A 16,228-nucleotide genomic window follows, 5' to 3' on the forward strand; every position below is an offset into this window, starting at 1 on the left:
GACTGAGAAAAGCTCGTCGTAACCAGGTCCTGACAAGAAGCCCAAGCCAGTTAGCAAATACTCATTATGGTGTGCATTCATCTCTTGTCGCGAGATGCTGCTCCATCTAGGAGGGGAGTTGTCTTCGCTGTTGATATCTTCACTATCTTCATCGTTTACTTCTCTGCTGCAGGTTTCGAGTTTTTCAGGATTTTTTACTTTCATTGCATCTTCAAACTCCTCGACCTCATTTTTGGCGAACGAAAAGACTTGACGAGAGTGAAAATCGTAGAGATATTGTTGAAATTTCCTTCGTGTAGCTTTGCGGGGTGCAATGCTAGGGATAATTGTCGCCTCGGACGTCCTTCTTGGTTGAACAATCGCTTGACTAAGCTGCTCTTGCTTCTGTCGACCTGATTGATCAATGCTCACAGATGGGAACATTTCTGCTGATCGCGTAAATCCCCCGGTAATCAATGCATCCTTGCGTCTGGCAACCTTCTTCGGTGTCACTGCTGCAACCGATTGGGGTCGAGACAAGCTGTGCCCAGAGCTCGATCCTGTTTTTCGAAATGCAGCTTGCATCGCCTTGTTAAACTTCGACTGGTTGGAGTCATGACGAGATACAGCCACCGTTTGAAGCGGACGGTTGAGCTTCGAGCTGGCGTGAGGCAATCGAACAGGTTTTCGTGACTTTCGCCAAGCCTCGTACGACGCTTCCTCGCGGTCCAGAATTTCTCGAATCGTATGGCTTGAAGGTGCCGACGTCTGGACATAAGGATTCGCCACAAAGCTCGCCTCCATCGTCACTATTCCGATTGATAGCACGGAAACAGCTCATTTGCTGGCTTGGCCGCTAAAAATATTTTCCGAATCAGTTTTAGTATTTTACTGTCTTGGAGACATCGTCAGCACGAACGTATCTCCTAAACTGCGAAGGGAGCAAGTACTGATGAACTTGAGCATATCACGCATATCTTGAAGAAACTTGGGGCCTTCGGCAAATGGTGAAGTAGAAATCCTTGGTAATAACTCGTCGTCGTCTAAATCTAGCATGTACGGACAGATCTCCGATGAGACTAGTGTGGAGTAATATGGTCCGACCGTAATTTCAAAGGGTTTGTCCTCCTCAAGACAGCATAACAGAGTATGGAGTGGATGTGGCGACACTCCTGCGAATCTCAAGGGTACTAATGGCAATCTAGCATCAGGCTCGAACTCGACGCAGCGAAAGATGTCTGCAACAGGATAGTAGCCGATTCCTCTCGTGCGAGGCAGCTTCACCCCGTTGTCAGTCTCCATGGTATTCCATCTACCTGCCACGTATTGCTGCACGCTGTACACTGCCTCACTGCTCATAAGTGTCTGTAAAATGTCCATTGATATTGGACGACTGATCCCACGTTCGTCGTCGTATCCACCCGCAATTCCCACTCGAGTGACCGCAGAATGTACCAAACTCTCCCATTTCTTCAAAATAAAAGCCATTTGATATATCGCGTCCAAGTGAGCCACTGCCACAATCTCATCGCTTATAAGCAGCACAATGGAGCACGTGGTAGCGTCGTCCGAAGCTACCAGGTCCACTTGATGCGCTGCCGGCGCCACGAACGCCATCTCCTCCGCCAGAATGTGAACACTCGTCAGTCCACAGTCACGCGTTACCACCGTGACCGGTTCGTTCAGAATCGCCTGACGACGTTGTGTCAGCTCTTGGTTGGTGCTTAACGCCTCTGTCACTGCCGCCGCGTCCTCGATGCCTTCGTACCCAAGCAGCACCATCCGGATAATTTTGTGTCTATCAGTAACGCTAACACAAAATAAGTTGCTCAAAAAAGGAGAAAACCAATTTTAGTACAGCACAAATTCTAAAATCTAGAAACAAACTAGCAGGGAGAAAGAAGCGCATCTAGAATGAGCACCAAAGAGCCCTCTGAGTATTTTGCACAGCGTCGAGGCGGACGGGTACGCGGCGCTGAGGGCTACCACAAAGAAGACATATCGGCGCTACTTACGTGTGTGAAAGCCGTGCTACCAGCGACCACTGAGGAATGGGACCAGGTACTAGATGAATATCGCCGGACGCACGCGATCCCCAACACTCGCGCGCAACGTGACACCAGCTCTCTCAAGTCCAAATTCAAGCAGTTGGCGCGTAGTTTTAAGTACGGTGTGGACGCTCGCCCCGATGTGCAGGAGGCTGGAGCCATCATGGACCTAATTGAGGCCAAAATGACGGACGGTCAATGTCTGCAGCGACGAGGAGGCAGAGCGAAGGGCGCCGAGGGCTTCACGTCTGCAGATTCACTAGCCATTCTCAGCATTGTACGACGTTTTCTACCTGTTCAAAGGTCAGACTGGGAGCATGTTGCAGAGGAGTATTGCAGAGAGTACGCGGAACCCAACGAGAGGCTCAGCCGAGACGGTTCGTCACTCAAAAACAAGTTTCGCAATTGGCTAAAGGGAGACACGACGAATATGCTACGTGCGGAAGTTACTGAGGCTCTGGCTATTCAAGAGGAGATTGATGCCAGACTGAAAAAGGTTGCAAGGGATTATGCATCGCTGGAACATGATAAGGAAGAGATCGCAAGCAAAGTAGCTAACGCTATTGAAGACCGAAGGGGAAGTGACACTGAGAGCAATGGCACGGAGGAGGTAAACGGTCATGAAATAGTCACTGAGACCCAGGAAGGAGATAAAACGCCACTTACAGCGCCTCGGCGTGGAGGGAGAACGCTGGGATCCGAAGGATACTCCCACTCGGACACGAGGGCTTTGCTTGCCTGTGTCAAAGAGATTCTACCGTCAGGACCGACTGGTTGGGATCAAGTATTGCAACTGTACCGAGAGAATCACGCGACTCCCAAAAGCCGTTCGCAGAGGAACCCGACGGGAATCAAAATCAAGTTTAGACAGCTTGTAAACTGGAAACCAGTTTTTAGAAAACCCACGCCCGACACAGTGCTCGAAGCCCGTGCCATCCAAAGGCAAATTAATCAGCACGGAAGTCATGGAAAGCGCACACATTCTGAAAGCGGGTCTTACGCCTCTTTCGCACATACAACGGAAGTAAAAGCCCCGGAAACCCGCGAAGAGCGTTGTCCTGCTTTACCGCGCAACGACGAAGATCTGGGTCGACAAAACGAGGGTACCTCAGAGTGGTCATCACCTGCTGAGCCTGTAGTTAAACGACGGAAGTCAGATATTGCAGCGGTAGTGCAACTGGATGCTGATGTTCGTACTGAAATTGCGACTCGAGAGCTCGAATTGCTGCATCAACGCGAGCAACGCGAGGCTGAGCAGGCAACGTGGGAGAAAGAACGGGCTTTGCGAGAGAAGCAGCGTATGGACATGGAAGCCTGGACCTTCGTGTGTGATCGTCTACGTGCGCTGTACCGCGAGCAGGCGACAGAGAAAACACCCGAGATTATCAGTGAGATCGAAGAAGAGATCGCTGTCCTCAAGAAGAAGAAACAGCGACTCGCGACCTTGATGGAATGAGGACACAACACTGCATGGCGCATATTGTGGATAGGTTCTTCAGGTACACTTCATACGACTTGCGAATATTTGGATTATTTTTTACTCATGCCTCACTGATCCTGCTCGTTGTCCTCGTCACCACTCTCTGATGACGAGTAGCTTCTTGCTTGTACTTTCTTCGGGTCGACTGCAAGCGGTGAGAACATCAATTTTGCGCCTTGACGTGTCTTCACGGAAACCCTACGCTTCGCTTTCGGCGCTTCGACAGCCTCGTTCTCGTCTGCAGCTGTAGCTTCTTTTGTTTCCTCCTCTGCTTTGTTGTCATCGTCTCGATCATTGAAGGAACCTGGGGCCTCGCATGATACTGGTGACGTCGAAAAGCTTCCCGAGTCGCTCAAGTCCAAATTCAGCTTCAATTTTCCCTTCTTCAAACTGTTGGGAGGCGACTGATCCATCGTATAACTCGCGTCCGTGGAGGCATCTGCGTTGCTTACGCCCTCTTCGCCTTCGCTTAAAGGTGCTTTCTCATTGACTGGAGTGTGGTAGCTGTCTTTGGTCGATAGAAACTCGTAGTCTTGTGCTAACGAAGAGGTCGATGTCGCTAAATTTTTAATAGCCAGCGGGCTCGGAGCTGGCTGTGCAACTCGTGAAGACGAGTTACTTGTCGATCTAGGAACAGCTGGTAGTTGCACGGAGCTCCCGCTTACGCCGCTGTAACTTCCTCTCCTCTTCATACCTCCTTCGTATTGAATTGTCACTCCTCCACTCTTGCGCTGTAAAATTTCGTGAACTTGACGTTGTGCCACAGTGGCGCCGTGTGTGACCCCAACAGGGCTTAAAGATCCCGTTCGTTTCAGCTTAGCTCGAGGAGGTTCTGATCCGGTGCTTGTCCGGGAAGATTTATCAGGATTGCCCGGTAGTGAGGTTATACTTGTTCGAAGCCCGTGATACGATGGAGATAAAGTGCGAACAGGGAAGGAAACTCGCGTCTGTGGGTCCGTGTACGAGTCTGAATAATGGTGCAGCCGATGCTTTGATCGAACCTTCACATACAGAACTTCATCGGCCATAATGTGAAGTGGAGACAGCACTTCCACTCCATCTGCAGAGCGGATACCTGTACCAATGGTAACATATTAAAAGTTAATCCAAGAGCATCTAAACCACACAGAAGATGATACTTACACTCGATACTGTGGACGTGTAGCATCCGACGGATATTATCGTAGAGAGTCTTCAGGGACCACGACTTGTTCACCACGAAGCGGACCTTTCGACTGTGTTTCAAGCCTTCAATGACAAAGGTCACGCATACGGATCCTTCTGTAGCGATGTCAATTGATAAACGACGACGCACACGATCCACCAGCGGGCCAGATATTACGCGATACATCGCATTCGAGAAAATATTGGTCCCCTGGTCGATCTCTTCCTCTTCCAATCGGTTGTTGAATACTTTCTCTTTGACGCGTTCGTCTCCGTCAAAAGAGGAAGCAGTACTATGTGATCCTTCTGCGTCGCTGCAGTCCAATGCATCTTGCCTCGCATCGTCGGCTTTGCCGTATTCGTCTTGTGCAGCTTGGATACCGTGGTTCGACACGTCGTATGCAAAAGTCACTCCACACACGATCAACGGACCGAAAATGACACCCTACGGTAGCAGAGAACGACGATTCGCCTCAGCATAACACCACAGAGGTAGTAGGATTCGCTGGACTCACCTCAAACCCGAAGACGTAGACTCCGAACACCACACTCAAGGCAGACACGTAGGCATTCAAAGCCACAATACTCTTTTCATAGAGCATCTCATCCAGCACTGTGAAAGCCACGTACTGAACTGCAAAGAGGGCAAGTGCCTTTATGATTGAGGACGTCAGTCCAATTGAGATAACCCATGGAACGCATACCAAGTACGGCGGGATGATTGGCACGATAGAGATGAAGAACGTGACTGTCGTTGCGAGATACATGAAGTCAGCGTTCTACAGATAGCGAGGTAAAAGTGAGAAATATCTAACAGGACAACCAATTTGGGTGCATACGTACCACAATGGTGAACGAAACCATCGTCACGATCGCGTGAATACTTGCCATCTTCAGTGGCAAGAAGAAGACGCCCTCAATCACCTTGCGAAGAGACCTGACAACGTCTGGTCGTTTATCGATTTGTATGGGAAGTAGATCTTCCACAAACCTCTCGATAGGATCCCAGTTCGTACATAGCAGATAAAACAGCGACGAAATGAAGAAAAAGGAGCGAATGCCGAGACTCACAAACGCAATCACCAGTGTGAAGACGAGGAACACCAATTGAGCCACCGACCCAACAGCAATGCTGCTAACTTCAAGCCCCTTGGACGTCCAGTCGGTGAGCTGCACTGACGTTAAGTTTACCGAGTCCACTTTGGAGTACGCGAAAGACACCGCTTGTACAAGCGTCATGTTTTCGGGAAGTCTCAGCCTGGAAAATAGTGACGTATGTGATGTAACATTCCCGTCGCTAGACTTGGCATCCACGTAGTACGTCTTCACCAAACTTTTCAGCGGTGGCCACCACATCGTATCATTGTATTTGTCCTCGACGCCACTGACAGCCTGTGAGATCATAGCACGGCTGTTCTCCACCTGCTCGCTCCAGACTTGTCGCGTACGCTCGTCATTTATAAAGTTGACTTGGACCCAATCGGACAAATCCGTAGCAGCTCGACTTCCTTCTAAGTAGCTCTCGGAGCCGAGAAAGAGGATGACGAATGCACCCTGACACACAATAGTACATAGCGTTAGCAGTCTATAGTTGGTAGTAGCTTGGTCTACGTTACCGTGATGAAGAAGCCGAGTATGAGCAGCACTGACACAAGCACCTCGTCGGAGAAGAAGTAGCGGTAGTAGAAGATACGACGATCCAGGATCTTGATAAGACTCAATGCCGCGATCCAGAAGCCGATGATGATGTTCAGGAAAGACATCCACGAGTACATACGCATCCATATGGACACAGCACCAATGAGCGAGAAGAGAAAGATGCCGTAGTTGAGAAAGATCTCCTTGGCCGTGCGACGCGAACCATCGTGCGGGTGGCTGATGAAAATCCCTGTCGACTTGGAGAATACGCACGTCAGGAAGCCCTATAGTTGCAGCATCCCAGTCACGCATTAGTTAGTTCTCACAAGACGCTTCATTTCTACCGACTGCAGTTCGTACGTAGCGTTCCACATCGGCGTCGTCGCTGAGGTATTCTAGCACTGAGACGACATTATTCTTGGCTTGACGCAGCGCTTGGCTGCATAGGATGGCCCATACAATGAGGCGCAGGTAGTTCTCAAACAGAAGAAAATTAAAGTAGATGAGGACGAGGATCAGCGCTGTCGAGATGTTGCCGATCAGCTGCAGTGGCGGATAATTCCCAAGATATAGTGAGCGAGTGGTCAGTACCTGCATTTCGATGCATGCTGCGCACTGTAGCACATCAATCGATACAGCGAAATGCCGGACACAAGGACGCACCTGGGCGAGAATCATCTCCACAAACTCGGCCATGGTAGCGCCAGTGCTGCGGAACTCGCAGAAGACCGCCAATTCCTTGGGCGAGACACGCACCGTTTTTTGTCGAATCACGACAACGTATTAGAGTACATAGGGTAATTTGCTTCCTTTTGGCTTTTGCACAAACTTATTTTAATGTGTTATCGACGGTATTTGAAGTTTCATCATTTATCGACCAATCAGAAGCCGTCAAAGATGCTTCGGTATTACCACCACCACCAGCTCAGCGACGGAAGAGAAGGAACTGGATGGCCTCCATTTCTCGCAGTTCGTCTGTCTTGTCGCCCGCATGGTTGTTCGCAGTGAAAGGCGGTAGGTGTTTGCCGGTACTAAGCAGGCCGGCGGCGTTAAATTGGGGGTCTCGTTGTTGAACCGCGTCTCGAGAGATAACGGACTCGTCGCCATTGTCGGAGGAGACGAGGCTGTTGCTTACAGAGGGCGCGTTCTCGTCGTAATTGCGCGGCGATAATGCAAACTGCTCGCCTTTGGACTGAGCGAGGGTTCTGACCGGTGAGTTGGGGTGGGTATCTTGCCACGAAGTGTTAAAATCACCGCATACGCTGTTATCTCCGCCATCATGTCCAATAACGCTATCTTCATTAAGAACCAACCGCGAATAACTGCCACTCCAGCCTAGGTTCGCACTTCGATCTTGTTGGTTACTACTGAGTTGCTGCTGCCGCCGAAAGAGAGATGCATGGTCAGGCTCACTGGAGGAACTTACTGATGACTTTTCCGGCGAATCTACATGGCGAATCGGGGAGGGCACTTTAAGCGACATGCCGAAGCCGGGAGCTTTCACTAGATCGTACAAGCTTAATCCGGCTGGCATGGCTTTATTTAAAATAGCGTCCGCAAACCCCGTATCTCCACCAACCGCAGGCACAGCCTCAGCATTGGCAATAGTAGCAGCACTGTCCCCGAGATGTGGTGAACCTCCATGCTGCTGTGACATATTAATCTGCTGTTGGGAGACAACAGGCTCCGTCTGAATTGCCACCTCCACCAGTCGCCCAGCCTTCTCGTCAGCCTCTTTACGGAGAAGTGCGGACTGTACCTCGCGCTCCCGGTCTTCGCGCGCGAGTCCTTCTGCCCTCGCCTGTTTCTCAGTGCTCAAGCGATTCTGCAGTCGCGCCTTGATGGTGTCCATGTCGGCCATCATGCGGCGCATCTCATCGATGTCAGCCTGCACGCGCTCCTTCTTGGCGGCAGCGGCGGCTTCATCTTCGTCGCCCTTCTCTTCCTCTCCACTGTCTTCCTCGCTATCACCGCCGACACTACTATCGCAGTCGCTATTGGAGTCATAGCTGCTGTCTTCATTGACGCTGTCGCCACTCGTCTCGCTATTTCTGCCATCGCTGGTGCTGTCCTGCAGATCTTCCGCTCTGACCATTGTCTGCGGCCTTTCACATCCTGCCCGACATCATGGCTTCATGTACACTCGATTAAGTACGAGAGCTTTTGCCACGCAGCACACGCTGATTGGATGGCCGTCGACGCATCGCTGCATTGTGAATCACAATGTGCCGCTGGCGATCTGATGTGCCACTCTCACTGTGTACATGTAGAAGTTGCAGTACCAGCAGTAAAAGCTCGGCTGGCAGAGCAGAGGAAGATCATCGCGTTCGCTCTCAAGCCTTGAGCCAAGGCGTGCACCCCGTTACGAAAGTATCACCCGGGGTTGTCATTGCGTTGTTGTTGCAATGCAATTGCGCTGATCCTGGCTGCCACGCTTCCCTAAGTGCTCCAAGCCTTGGAGCAGAGTCCAAGGGCGACTTCAAAGGGCGCTCTTTAGCGCTGATCCGATAGCGCTTCAAGAGTTCGCTTCTCTGACAAGTCAACTTGACTGTCAAGTGCGTTGCAGACTGCGCGCTGACCTTATCAGATCCGCCAGCCAAGGGCATCAGGTTGGACAAACGTACTCATTAGCGACACAAGTAAATCGCTGCTCGTAATTCTTGTCAGTCCATACCGCTCTCAGTGAGAGCGGTATGGATTGACTGAGAGTCTCAGTCTGCTGTTGTTTGCAAAATTTACGGCACTCGGTATAGCTGCTCAAGGTGAGCCTCAGATCAAGATCGCCACCGTCCGGTTGTACACATCTTGTACCCCTATTCTCGTTTGTTGTCCTCTCCCCGCCCCCTCTCTCCCCGCAGGACTTAACCACCAAAACACTTGATATTTGTAAGGAGGACGGCGCGAAACGTACTAAGTACGAACTGTTATCAGCATAAACCCCGCGAAAAAAGATCAGCATATCAATGGGTGGACAATGCTAAGACTAAAGCTTGCGACCTGCCTCGCGGCATACCCTGAATTCAGTTCTCGTACCGCGCGCTGATTGGCCCGTCCTTCGCCTCGGAGACGTAGTTGTCGTGCATTGCTTGGCTTGGCTCGCAGCCGCCCACGTTGCCGCCCCATCAATCTCGAATTTCCCTCGAGCCCAGCAGGACCCGCAAGCTCTAGTTAGAGAGACCTGTACTACCGATCATGCGTATCTCGGGAGTATTCCGCGCAGCTCTGCTGGCTACGGCTGCGATCTCAGCCTTCTCGCTACCTGCGTCGACTGAGGCCAACACGGTGGTCGTGAACAGCGAGAACAACGTGGCGGCTTTCGATGCATCCATGATCCATCCGTCGATCGAGACCCGTGTGCTGGCTGCTGCTCCTGCTTCTGAGGACGACGAGGACACGCCGACCCCGGCCCCAAGTGGCAAGAAGAAAAAGAAAAAAAAATCCTCGTCTAAGACTGTGGCCAGCGAGGATGGAGCAATCAGCTCGTCAAAAAAGGAGTCTGCCGATAAAGCGGCGACCACGGACGCACCCAAAAAGAAGAAAAAGAAGTCCACACCCGCTTCTGAGGATGATACGGAGGCCCCTGCGAAATCGACCAAGTCGACCAAATCTTCCAAGTCTTCCAAGTCTAGCAAGTCGAGCAAGGCGGCGGCGGCGGCGGCTACGACCACCACGACTACCACCACCGCGGCCACTGCGGACGAGGAGACCCCGGAGCCCGCCATTGACGACTCTGTCACCGACAAGAAGATCAAGGGTAACAAGAACGAGGGTATCATTGATGGCTCCTCGGAAGGTAGCGCCGAAATTGATAAGATTGATCTGCGTAATGAGGACGGCTGGGTGAGTGTGTACGACGACCCTCCGCTGCTCGTCATCAAGGCCTCGCTGTACGCTTTCATTTCGTACAACGACACGGAAGTGTGCGACACCTTCAACATGACCATGAACGCTGTGGAGCAGAAGGCAGAGGAGAACGGACGCTTCTCGTACCACGTTGTCTCCTACATCAACTGTACCAAGGACGGCGAAGACGAGACTCAGGGCCGATTCATCCTTAACTTCATTCCGGAGGGAAAGCGTCTGCTTCTGACCGAGTGTGGTCACCGTGAAGAGGGTGAGATTGTCAACTGGCTGCGTATCCAGGAGGAGGTGCCCGAGTGCATGACCCCCTCACAGCGTAAGAAGTTCCTTGCTCAGCCCATGAAGCACATTCACGCCACCAACGGTACTACGGAGACTGAAGCCGTGCAGACCGACTTCCTGTCCCGACTCGAGGAATTCGACAGGGAGGAGGTCGCAATTGTCGGCTCCGCTACGGTGGCGCTTATCGCAATTATCGTCGCTCTGGTTGTCTTCATCATACGTAAGCGTAAAGCACAGAAGGACCTGGAGCGCACCATTGCCGGTGCCAAGGCCGAGCACGCTGTTGAGGACGACGACGTGCAGACGGAGCCTGAGGAGAAGGCCACAAAGGAGCGCAAGGGTCTCATGGACAGCTCTAAGGCCAAGAGCGACGACCCTGACATGGAGGAAGGCTCGTTCGTCAACTCTCCCGCTGTGCGCGTGTAAACCTAGCTGCGTTTTCGACTAAGTGGTTGACTTCTCGTGGATTTGAGTGCGGAATTCGATCGTAGACTTTGAACTAGGAGACATTAGCTGTGGCTATAGCTAGCTAGCTTTCCTTGCCGGTTCCTGCCAGCCTCGAGATGTCTGCGCTATTGCAATGCGCTTGTTCTAATGCATTTTGTGTTGAAATATATTCGCGCAGTTTCATCTTGTAAAATTACAATTTTAATGTGATTTTTCACTGCTATAGAATCGCACGGTGCCATCACATGAAGCTGTAGCCAACTGTGGATGGAGAGGGCTGAACGCTACACTAGTGACCACGTCTGTGTGGCCCTTAAGCTTGATGAGCCGTCGACCTGTGCGGATGTCGTAGACGTACGCAGCTCGATCTTCCGACCCCGTGGCCACATAGCGCATACAAGGACTGAAGGATTGCCCCAGCGTGTGCACTCGGTTTACGTGTTCGCTGAAGCGCATGACGCAGTTGTCAGCTCGAATATCCCACAGATGCGTCGTGTTGTCCGGTGCACTACTCAATAAGAGATCGTAAAAGTTGCTGGGATGACTAGCGTAGCATGTCGGGCGAGGCAAAGCAATTGTGTGTGCAGCGCGGCTGTGAGCGTCTCGAACTACTCGCACAGTGCGACCACCACCACCGGCACCAACGTCCAGGACTCTTAGCGAGCGATCCGACCCCGCAATTATTGCTACCGACGACAAAAAGGCTCCATTCACACATGCGAGGCTTGTGACGCTCTGCATGTCGTCGAAACTCCATTGAGCAACCCGTTTCTTCCGACTCTGGTTCTCGACAACTTCAACGTCGTTCTTCTTTTTGGTAGGCTTTGTCTTCTTTGAAGCACGAGCATAAACTTCATCCAGCTCAAACTGGTGCAGGCGTGCAGCGTTCCCACATGCAGACAGCAGAAACTTGTCCATATAGAAGAAGCGAGCCTCAACGATATCCTGTCGTGAAGCTTTCTTAGCATTGGACATGGACCCCATCGCAGCTGCAGCAGTGGCCACACCTGAAGGTGGAGCGATTCCTTGCATTGTCAGTGACGAGGTATCGCTGTCAGCTAGCCATATTCGACTCGTCTTGTCGCTCCCGATCGTCACGAGCATTCGGTCGTTCTGACTCCAGTGGATAGCGCGTACTGCTTGGTCGTGTCCAACAAACACATTGCCTTCCCCACCAAATCGACTAAATGGCAACTTGCACACTTGAGCCACTCGATCGTTGCCACTCGTTGCGAGATATTTGGCATCACTGGAGTATTCGATATGTAGAATTGCACCTTGATGTAATGCCTTAGGTGGCAGTGCATGTTTCGGTTGATAGTGCTGTAACAAGCCACAGTTCGTCGGATATTCTTTCAGGTAAGAGCCAACCGATGTGAATGAGTTCGAGTCTTTTGTTCGATTATTGGACAATGACTTCCGAGTTTTCGAGAGCAGCTTTGGTGGTGTTCGTCTCGAGTCGAAGGGAGTGAACGAACCATAACCGGATGACTTGATACGAGTATGAAATGTGACAGGCTTGTCCAAGCCTTTTGATCGTTTGGGTGGCGTCTTCTTTGCTGACAATGGCAGTAAATTCAGTACACTGTCCGTGGGCGGAGGACCTCTCGGGATTACAGACACTCGTTTATTGTTGTCATCAGATGCAGGTCGTTCTTGACTGGATGAAACGTAGTGAGGAGTTGTAGCATTGCCCTCTACTTGGTTGTCACTCTTCGGACTACTCAATAGGATTACAGTGTTCAGCATCGTGAAGCAGGGCTGGAAAGCACTTATCACACCGCAGTGAAGAGTATCTGAACGTGGTGGATGATAAAAGCAGAAGTCTTTGGCAACGCAAATCGGATCATCTCGCTTGATAGATTCCTGAAAGTCGTGAACAATGGCGATCTTGAACGAGTAAGCATTGACGCTGAGAAGATAGCCCGGTATACCCACAAGGAGAAACTGCTTATGGTCCAGTAACTCGCGATCTTGATCACTACTGAAACCCAGGCTTTTCCCTCTGTTCTCTGCAGTTTTATGATCCGCGCAAACGTACTTTAGCGATAAAACTGGACAGGAAACTGCGGCATTAATCTCGTTTTCATCGCTTGGGTCGAACTGCTCTGGGTTGTCAGCGGATCCGTAGTTAACACTCGTGCCAACACAATTAGACTTCTGGGCGTTTTCACTGCGAGCCCAGGGTGGAAGAGAGCTAATAACTTGGGGTTTATCTTGACGTGCCTTTCTTTCTGCTTCCTTCGAAGCAGCATGACGGCATAACGGTCAGTCGCTTTTTCCAATTGCCCTGCTATAATCTTTAGCTGATACCTGTTTTCGTCGCAGAGATTTTTGTATATAGGTCTCAACATTACACCCTGTGAGTTCTTTTGCGTATCTATCCAACAATTCAAACACCTTGACAGACCCGTCCGCGAAACCGAAGGCAGCGTCGCCATTTACAGGGTTAAGTGCGATGGAGAGAATTGCGAACGCTGATAGCACTGATGACTGGAACCACAAGGTTCTCGCTGCTAAGTCCCAAATCTACATTGGTACAAGATAGCACAATTAATTTAAAAAAATAGTTTCCCTTAGCGCTAATACCTTGAATGTTCGATCTTCCGAGGCAGTGACCAACAAGTGATGATGAATTGGGTGAAACTCGCCTTTTGTCACCTATACGAATCATTATGCAATCTTTAGCAATTAATTTAGGAGCAGCTACCAATACGCACGACTTACTCGTGCCAGGTGCCCTTCCAATGTTACCAGCACCTCCTTCCGCTCAATGACGAATATCTTAACATCCCGTTCACTTGCCACTGCCACTAAAGTACCCGTATCATCAAATGCAACCCAACCTGGCTCTGTTGGTAGGCTCTCCACTAAAACGGACTGCTCCACGCGAGTTTTCCCTGTAACACGCCACACTATAACACTGCGCATTCGTCAGCCTCAGCTCCGTTTTCCTATAAACCAAACCTAAAAACGCACTAGTCGCGAGACGCTGAGCAAATAGTCACATATGACTCGGCGTTATGGCATATTTTAACGCAGACGATGCGCTTGGCGTGCCCATGCAGTTCAAGATCTCTCTCTTGCGGACCCAGGTCCGTCTTTGTCAGTGAATTGCCATTCCAGCGCACCCGGATCACTGCACAGTCGCTATATTGCAATGCAAACACGGTGCACCGGTCACAAGTGTCAGCGGCTGTGAGTGTCGCCTTGGGTCGCCACTGCCAAGCTGCGTCTGCGAGCAGCTCCATGTCTTCAAGTGTCGAATGACAACATATGATTGGTTTATTTTAACAGCTTTCGTCCAATGGACATGAGCCGTTTAAAAGCAATTTTACATGTTGTAGCGCGATGGACGAGTCTGTGAAAGAGGAGAAAAAGGAGGACGCAGCCGGCGACTTATATGCGCTCTCGCTGTACGTACACAAGATATATCGCTGCGTTTTCTTAAACTAGAGACGAAGATCTATTGGTCTGCTCGCGCTACAATGAGGATGGTGCAGAATGTGCTGAAATATACTCGTTTGAATGTTAGAAACGGTGACCGGGATCAGACATTCCGCGCTAGCCGCGTCACGGGCTCACGCTCGATCGAAGTGGCGCTGGCAGAAATTCAGATCATCAAGCACAATGTCTATGTCCAGCGTAAAGAGCGCTCGCTTCCTGAGGTACTTGCAGTATATGGCAACACCCGCTGAATATGACCCAGAATGGGAATAACCAGTCTCTCTTACGGCATGCGGTTGCTAGGATGAAGTATCCATTTGCTCTTGCAAATCGCCGATGGACGAGAACGAAAGGGGATGTCTCGACGGCTGCTTAAATCGAGCGGTAAGCCTTGATTTTTCAGACCTTAAATGTTGGGGGTGTTTTACACGTGTATTGTATGCGATCCACACAGGCTTTGGTGGAGTGCAATCCGGAGTTCTGCAAGTGCGGCGATCAATGCGATAACATGAGAATTCAGCGTGGAGTGATGCCGTCCACACAACTTATAAACTGCGGAGGGAAGGGCCTCGGAATGAAGCTCCTGGAAGATATCAAGGCCGGCTCGTTCGTTGGCGAGTACATGGGCGAGATCGTGACGGAACAAGAGTACTACATGCGACGAGTGGTACGTGTCTGCGTAGTTGATGCTGCGGTTTAATTGCGACAAGCTGACGGAGTTCGCTCGTGTATTTTCTTTTACAGCTTTACCATAACGAGAAGCACCGCTACATGATGGTGTTAAGTGGCGGTGAAGTCATTGACGCTACACGCATGGGCGGGTGGGCACGCTTCATCAATCATAGCTGCAACCCCAACTGCGGAGTAGAGAAGTGGGACGTTAATGGCGAAGAAAGGTGTGCCATCTTCGCTCTGCGTGATATCGTTGCTGGCGAGGAGTTGACGTTCGACTACAAATTCGAGTCTTTCAGCAAAGCCGTAAGCTGAGACGTCTCCGGTCTCATTTCTAGCTGATTTCAAGACGAGGTGTCTGACAATCAATTCGCCTTGACATGGACAGGAGATCACGGAGTGCCTATGTGGAGCCCCAAATTGTCGAAAGGTGATCGGAATGAACAATAAAGTGACGAAGCTCAACAAGGCGCAGAAGAAGACAGCGGAGACGACAGCGCTGGTTGAAGAGCCAAAGCTGCTTGACCCTGTCATTGGGCTAAAATCGAGGCCAGTTCAAGGCGCAAAGGTTAGTCGTACATTGTGGCCGCATGGATACTTAAAACTCTTGTGCTAACTCTTCAGCTTGCGCTGTCCTACGCAGAAAGCGGAGGCTCTGATGCAGCGGATGGCAAGGCAGCGTCTCCTAAGCCATAGTGAACTCCGCGTTCTGCGACGGTCGCATGTGATGCTGGAGCGCAATTTATCGTGGCACATGGAGGACGACTTTGCGCACTTAGCGCTGCTGCCGTACTTTGTCACGAAGAACTCGTCCGTGATGAAGCACACGCCGGAACTCAAGCATGTGCCCGACTTCTTTAACTGGAGAGACCTGCCGAATTTCCCGAAAAAGATGCGTCGCCAGAGTCGAGAAGCGAAAGTCTCTCGCCTGCGCGACATCACCGCTTCGTTGCAAGCCCGAAAGGAGCAGCAGCAATAAACTACTAAAGTAAGTAGTATTACCTAGCTGTGACCAAGTTGCACGCACATGTTGCTCCCACCTTGTCTTTATCCCTTGATGGATTTCCACCAATAAGACATCTGCTTACAAAATCCTTTTATTGGTTATAAATCCTCCATCCCTTCCCCTATAAGCTTAGAGAGCGAGACCGAGTGTGACCGCCGTCGGCTGAGAAGCGAGTGTCAGCGGCAGAGCCTGTCAGAAACTGAG

General features: G+C 50.9%; 6 protein-coding genes across 6 annotated transcripts; 4 read left to right on the plus strand and 2 right to left on the minus strand.

The window, feature by feature from the left end:
• Window positions 1-1,428: 1,428 nt before the first annotated feature.
• On the plus strand, window positions 1,429-3,483 carry PITG_05559 (uncharacterized protein; the record flags this gene model as incomplete). Its single annotated transcript, XM_002999142.1, has 2 exons — window positions 1,429-1,655; window positions 1,893-3,483. The coding sequence occupies 2 exons, from the start codon at window positions 1,429-1,431 to the stop codon at window positions 3,481-3,483; spliced, it is 1,818 nt and encodes a 605-aa protein (XP_002999188.1).
• Window positions 3,484-3,575: 92 nt separating this feature from the next.
• On the minus strand, window positions 3,576-7,005 carry PITG_05560 (uncharacterized protein; the record flags this gene model as incomplete). The annotated part of the gene is made up of 9 exons (XM_002999143.1): window positions 3,576-3,715; window positions 3,812-3,927; window positions 4,033-4,582; window positions 4,651-5,116; window positions 5,187-5,450; window positions 5,515-6,225; window positions 6,288-6,593; window positions 6,670-6,852; window positions 6,973-7,005. 9 exons carry the CDS (start codon window positions 7,003-7,005, stop codon window positions 3,576-3,578), a joined length of 2,769 nt encoding a protein of 922 aa, XP_002999189.1.
• A 2,428-nt stretch (window positions 7,006-9,433) lies between these two features.
• PITG_05561 (uncharacterized protein) lies at window positions 9,434-11,092 on the plus strand (the record flags this gene model as incomplete). The annotated part of the gene is made up of 1 exon (XM_002999144.1): window positions 9,434-11,092. The coding sequence occupies one exon, from the start codon at window positions 9,502-9,504 to the stop codon at window positions 10,876-10,878; it is 1,377 nt and encodes a 458-aa protein (XP_002999190.1).
• An 8-nt stretch (window positions 11,093-11,100) lies between these two features.
• On the minus strand, window positions 11,101-14,150 carry PITG_05562 (uncharacterized protein; the record flags this gene model as incomplete). Its single annotated transcript, XM_002999145.1, has 6 exons — window positions 11,101-12,991; window positions 13,058-13,140; window positions 13,213-13,428; window positions 13,489-13,560; window positions 13,627-13,822; window positions 13,879-14,150. 6 exons carry the CDS (start codon window positions 14,148-14,150, stop codon window positions 11,101-11,103), a joined length of 2,730 nt encoding a protein of 909 aa, XP_002999191.1.
• Window positions 14,151-14,250: 100 nt separating this feature from the next.
• PITG_05563 (uncharacterized protein) lies at window positions 14,251-14,597 on the plus strand (the record flags this gene model as incomplete). Its single annotated transcript, XM_002999146.1, has 2 exons — window positions 14,251-14,315; window positions 14,435-14,597. The coding sequence occupies 2 exons, from the start codon at window positions 14,251-14,253 to the stop codon at window positions 14,595-14,597; spliced, it is 228 nt and encodes a 75-aa protein (XP_002999192.1).
• A 278-nt stretch (window positions 14,598-14,875) lies between these two features.
• On the plus strand, window positions 14,876-15,997 carry PITG_05564 (uncharacterized protein; the record flags this gene model as incomplete). Its single annotated transcript, XM_002999147.1, has 4 exons — window positions 14,876-15,013; window positions 15,091-15,324; window positions 15,407-15,586; window positions 15,662-15,997. The coding sequence occupies 4 exons, from the start codon at window positions 14,876-14,878 to the stop codon at window positions 15,995-15,997; spliced, it is 888 nt and encodes a 295-aa protein (XP_002999193.1).
• Between the last annotated feature and the right edge of the window lie 231 nt (window positions 15,998-16,228).

The sequence above is a fragment of the Phytophthora infestans genome, genomic scaffold, assembly GCF_000142945.1.
Source record: "Phytophthora infestans T30-4 supercont1.7 genomic scaffold, whole genome shotgun sequence".
Taxonomy (NCBI): domain Eukaryota; phylum Oomycota; class Peronosporomycetes; order Peronosporales; family Peronosporaceae; genus Phytophthora; species Phytophthora infestans.